The sequence below is a fragment of the Natator depressus genome, chromosome 6, assembly GCF_965152275.1.
Source record: "Natator depressus isolate rNatDep1 chromosome 6, rNatDep2.hap1, whole genome shotgun sequence".
In the NCBI taxonomy this organism is placed as follows: domain Eukaryota; kingdom Metazoa; phylum Chordata; order Testudines; family Cheloniidae; genus Natator; species Natator depressus.
This window is the reverse complement of record NC_134239.1, coordinates 157,554-162,609: the sequence shown is the minus strand read 5'-3', so window position 1 is coordinate 162,609 and position 5,056 is coordinate 157,554. Positions and strand designations below refer to the sequence as shown.

At 65.3% G+C, this 5,056-nt stretch overlaps 1 protein-coding gene across 1 annotated transcript; it reads right to left on the bottom strand.

Annotated features, from left to right (window-relative positions):
* Positions 1 to 3,207: 3,207 nt before the first annotated feature.
* LOC141989791 (natural cytotoxicity triggering receptor 3-like) lies at positions 3,208 to 4,374 on the bottom strand. Its single transcript, XM_074956707.1, has 3 exons — positions 4,314 to 4,374; positions 3,613 to 3,966; positions 3,208 to 3,380 (listed from the first exon to the last, which is right to left on the bottom strand). Exons 1-3 carry the CDS (start codon positions 4,372 to 4,374, stop codon positions 3,208 to 3,210), a joined length of 588 nt encoding a protein of 195 aa, XP_074812808.1.
* Positions 4,375 to 5,056: the final 682 nt, after the last annotated feature.

The following is a 5,056-nucleotide window of genomic DNA, read 5'->3' as shown; positions in this document are numbered from 1 at the left end:
TCTGCACAGCCAGGCAGTGAGCAAACAGAGCTATGCCCAGGCCTGCTGAGTGCACACACTGAAGCTAGTCTAAGTAAGTGTTGGCCGGGGGGTCGCCAACCTCTGGGGCCTGGCTCCCTGGAGGAGGGGAAACGGCTGATCCGAGCCAGGTGTTTGTTTGATGCAACCCTCTTTCCTGACAAAGGACGAGCTGAGGTGGCCCTGGACCCAGCAGCCAGCAGCGCCGAGCTCAGAACCTCCACGTTTGCCCCATGGAGCGCTGTCTCTCTGTGTCCCCTCAGGGCCATGCTCCCAGCTCCCCAGGCTGCAGTGGGGACGCTAACCCCTGCACCGCCAGCCAAGGAACGCCTGTAATCCGCCCGGCTCCGTGCAGTGCCATGGCTGCCCGCCCCCACGATCCTCAGCTGGGTTCACCCCTGGGGGCCTGCCCGCGCCCGTGGGCTTTATGGGGGGTGTCTTAGACCCTCCCACTGGCAGCCAGAAGCACCCCGCAGAACGTGAGCCAGGGTTAAAGTCCCGTCCTTGTGTCCCCTCGGGGGCCTGACGCACTTTATCCCCCAGCTCTCGGGGCTCCGCCCCCTGGGCGTGAGGACCAGACGGCTCCTCGGGCTCCGAATGGATTTTACGACTGCCATGGGGTCAGCGGGCCATGCTCTGGAACTGCTCCCTATGGAGCAGGCAGGACTGTGGGGGATGCAGCAAGGCGGTGTGTTTCCCCGCTGCCCCGGAGAGGGGCGATCCTCTCCCAATACCAGAGTGGGCGGAGCCAGCGAGTCCCACACCCGCCCCCCCACAGGTCAAGGCGCAGGAGAGGAACTATAAAAGCCCCACCCCGGACCTCACTCGAGGAGTAGCCGCCGGAGAGGCCAGATGCCTCCAGCCTCACTCCCGGTTGGGAGACCCCGGCGACCTACGGGAGGACTGGCCTGGCCTGACCTGACCTGCCACCGCCGCCCGGAGCCCGGAGCAGCTGCCCAGCCTGCCCCTCGCCAGCTCCCCAGAGGAGCTCATGGTGCTTGGCCCCCCCGGAGGACCCAGGTACCTCCAGAGGGGGAGTGTGGAAGTAGCCCGGGGGCACCTGACCTGAGTCTGGCTGTGACACTGCCAGTGCCAATGTCCGTGTGTTGCGGCCGGGATCCCCACTGACCCAGCTGCGGGTCTTCTGCCGCTGCTCGGGCCCTGGGCTGGGACGCAGTGGAGTGGGTGGGCCTGCGTCCCCCTGCCACCCAGCTTGTGGGTGTCAGTTTCCCCCACTACCAGGCCCCTCTGAGCCGAGAGCCTGGGCTTGTTGTTTACCTGTGTGGTTCCCCGCCGCCCCGGAGAGGGACAAGCCCCAGCCAAACCCCGCTACACGGAGCATGAGACTGTCTCCAGGGCAAAAAGAACAGGAGGACTTGTGGCACCTTAGAGACTAACCAATTTATTTGAGCATGAGCTTTCGTGAGCTACAGCTCACTTCATCGGATGCATAAAGTGGAAAATACAGTGAGGATATTTTTATACACACAGACCATGAAGCTTAAACAGCTTTGACCTTCCTGGGTCTGACCTGGGAGCATTCAGCATCCTCTGCCCCACCGTGCGCTTTCTGCAATGAGTCCGCCCGGGCGGGGTCCTGGGTAAGCCAGAGGGCCCTGCCCCCCAACTTCGCAGTCAGACGTGACTCTCAGCCAGCCAGTAAAACAGAAGGTTTATTAGGAACACAGCGTAGGGCAGAGCTTGTTAGCACAGAAATCAGTGACTTTCAGCCAAATTCATCTAGGGGGGAGGGGAGCCCAGAGTCAGGGCTCTGGCCCTCCCCCTGCGCCCCAAGCCAGCCCAGACTGACTCGCTTCCAGCTGCCTGGCCCCTGCCCTGTCCCTTGCTCCTCCTCCGGCCTTTGTCTTGCTTCCTGGGCCAGAGTCCCCTGGTCGCATCCCCCTCCTGGGTCTCAGGTTACGAAGGGGCGGCCATAGCATCCCTGCAGGCAGCTGGAGCAGCCTCCGCAAAAGTCACACACGCTTATTCCCACCACCCAGACATTGGTGCAATACACAGGGAAACTGAGGCACACACAGCCTTCATGCAAAACAGTAAGACTCACATAGGCTCCCATACAACATAAGGAGGGGAACTCCCCGCTACAGGCCGAGAAACCGCCCCCCACCCCTGCCGGCTCAGGCTGCTCTGGCCCCCAGCAGCGCCTCTGGTGGGCAAAGGCAGAACTGCAGCATATTTTCTGCAGGGAAAAAAAATTCTGCCTCCCTCGGCCCAGAGCCCTGCACATGCTGTGGGGAGGGGCGCGACCTGGGGCAAGTGGGGTGTCCGCACCGGGGCGGGGCAGACCAGGAGGCTCCCGAGAAGTCCCGAGCAGTGGGGCCAGCGGCAGCAGGGCAGCAAAATAAAACAACTGCTAAAACCCCCCAGCAACAGATGGCGGAATATGGCCCAGCTGGGCTAGCAAAGCACAGATGTGGCAACGTTCGCCCGCGCCCCTAGGCCCGTGCCTCCTGGGCCTCACTGGAAATCCAGCCCTGCCCAGGGTACAAAGAGTCCCCGTCCACCCCCTAGTGCAGGAGCTGCGGCTGTGGCGTGCCGTGTCCCCCGGCCGCAGGGGCAGAGCAGCCCTCAGCAGCCACCCTCAGCAACGACTTCAGCCCTGAGCTGGGCCTGGTCAGAGCAGCGATTCCTACAGAGGCGGCTGCTGTTTCAGTTCCCCCGGCAGAGAGAGGCTCAGCCGCAGGCTGCAGACCACGCGGGGCGGCCAGGCTGCACTCTGGGGCTGGGGTCTGTGGGGGCGAGAGCTGCTGGCTGCAGGCCCTGCACCATGCAGCGGGGCTGGATCGCTGCGCCGGGGCTGGCATCGCCCCGTGGATCCTGTGCACTGTCTGCTCAATATGGCTCAGGTGGTGCCCGCCTGGGGGAGTGAGAGCTGCTGGGCCCCCTGGGGTCCCAAAGAGCCTCCTCACGTCCCGGGCCCTTCATCTCACAGCCGCAGAGCTGGGAGCTTCGGGCGCCTCCTCTCCTTTCCAGGGCGCAGGCTGCCGGGGGACTGCCTGGGGGTTCCCTCCACGGCCGCTGCTCTCCGTCCCCCAGCCAACTCTGCGCGGGGACAAGGCAGGGGACCCTGAGGACAAGAGGGCCCCGGAGTGGAGGGGATGGTGCCCTGCGGCCGACCAGCCATCAAAGGGGTCAGGGGGCTCCGTCCTTCCCTGCCAGCCCAAGGGTTCACCGTGAGCGCGGGTCCCCAGCCACATCCTGTTCCTGGGACCCAGACCTCACGTCCCTCCGACGGTGCCGCAGGCTCTGGCACTCCCGGCACACCATGGCATGCAGGACCAGCAGGATGGCCGCCACGACACCCAGGGGGCCACAGGCTGCCCAGTGCCGCACCCCGGATCCTGGAGAGGGAACAGAAGGGAGCATGTGTGGGTTCCTGCAGAGGGGGCAACAATGGGCTGCTAGAGGTCCCCCATCATCCATTCCCCTCCTTCATTCCTCCCCCTTCTTCCCTCCATGCTCCCTCTCCCCTTTCTCCTTCCCTCCATCCTCCCCCTCCTCTCCCTGCCCTTCCCCCTTCCTTCCATGTCCCGGCTCCCCTGTCCCCCAGGGGTCACATGGATGGGGGGGTACCTGGCCCCTCCCCCAGGATGCTGAGTTCGGTCCCATTGCCGGCGTGGCTGCTGGTGGCCGAGGTCCAGATGAAGCAGCGGTAGAGCCCGGCGTCGTGCCAGGTGAGGTTGGCCAGGCGCAGGGACGCGTCCCGCTGGTGCCGAAAGCGACCCGAGTCCAGGGCAATGCGGCTGTGCAGCTCAGTCACCTGGCTGGGCGGGGGGTAGATCTGCACCTCCCCACTGCCGCCGGGTGCTCTCCACACCCAGGTCACCGCCAGCTTGGAGGCCTTTGGGGTGGCGGAGAAGGTGCAGTTCAGGAGCATGGAGCCCGCCGGTGAGGCCCTCAGCTCTGGTGGCTGGTACACCCGGACCTCTTGGGCAGGAGGAGAGAGACATAGAGCGGAGCAGGAGAGGCTGCGACCCTCCCACAATCTCTGGACCCCCACGGCTGGGAACCCTCCCCCCTTCCCAGGCTCCCTGCTGCTGGAGACCTTCCCCGACCCTGCCCTTCTCCAGTTCCCCCAACTCTGCTGCCAGGGTCTCTCCCCAACTTCCCATCCCTCCCCCTGCTGCCAGGAGCACCCCTCCCCTTCTCACCTGGCATGTTCCCCAGGCTGCCCCACTCCCCAGGAACCTCCCCCACTCCCCATCCCTGGCCTGCTCTCCCCACACCACCCACCTCCCCCTCAGGATCCCCTGAAGTCAGCCCCCTCATGGTACCTGACCCTTGCAGCAGGGAGCAACAGAGGAGGACCAGCCAGATGGGCAGCTTGCGACACATCCTGGGCTGGTAACAAACCCTGGGACGGTGAATCCCTGGGGTGGCCACCACCGAGTCTCCGAGGGCTCCAGGCTCTCGCAGGGCAGGGAGAGGCCCCGGCAGATTTTGTGCTCACACCTGGTTGGTTCCAGCAGCGAGAGCTGTAGCATCGGAAAGGCCTCAGAGAGACCAGCCTGTGGTGCCCACTCTGGGTGCAGGGCCTGCCCACTGTGCCAAGGGCACCAGGGAACAGAGATGTCCTGCAGCTGCCCTACAGAGCCAAGTCCCCAGCCGGGGAGAGCCTGGTGTGACCATCTCTGGGCGCTGCGTCCCGGGCTGGGCTCTGCAGCTCACAGACGGGGACACGCCGGGAAGGGGTTGGCAAAGGGCAACAGCCGTGACCTGGGGGCAGCAAAGGGCGGCCTGACAGAGCCTGGGGGAGCTGGAGCCGCTCCGATCAGCCACACGAAGCAGTGGGGGGCACCGGCCCGGGGAGGGGATTCCTGAGAGCAGAGCCCTCGGCGGCCAGCAGAGCAGGGCAGAGTGTTTGGCCAGGAGGGGAATGAGCCAGCGGAGTCGCTCACCTATAGCCGGCGCAGATTCTCCATCAGCCCCTTACAGCACCCCAGGCTTTCGCACGTGGGGGCTCCAGTCAGCTCACCAGGACGACGCCAAATCCTGTTGCCTCCCCCGGGCCGAGCCC

Bases quoted from the DNA above. Each gene is read 5' to 3' on its own strand.
- LOC141989791 (XM_074956707.1), bottom strand. From the start codon at position 4,374: ATGTGTCGCAAGCTGCCCATCTGGCTGGTCCTCCTCTGTTGCTCCCTG. The intron at 3,967-4,313 runs GTACCATGAGGG...CTCCTGCCCAAG, and splicing joins CTCCCTGCTGCAAGGGTCAG to AGGTCCGGGTGTACCAGCCA. The intron at 3,381-3,612 runs GTACCCCCCCAT...TTCCCTCTCCAG, and splicing joins CATCCTGGGGGAGGGGCCAG to GATCCGGGGTGCGGCACTGG.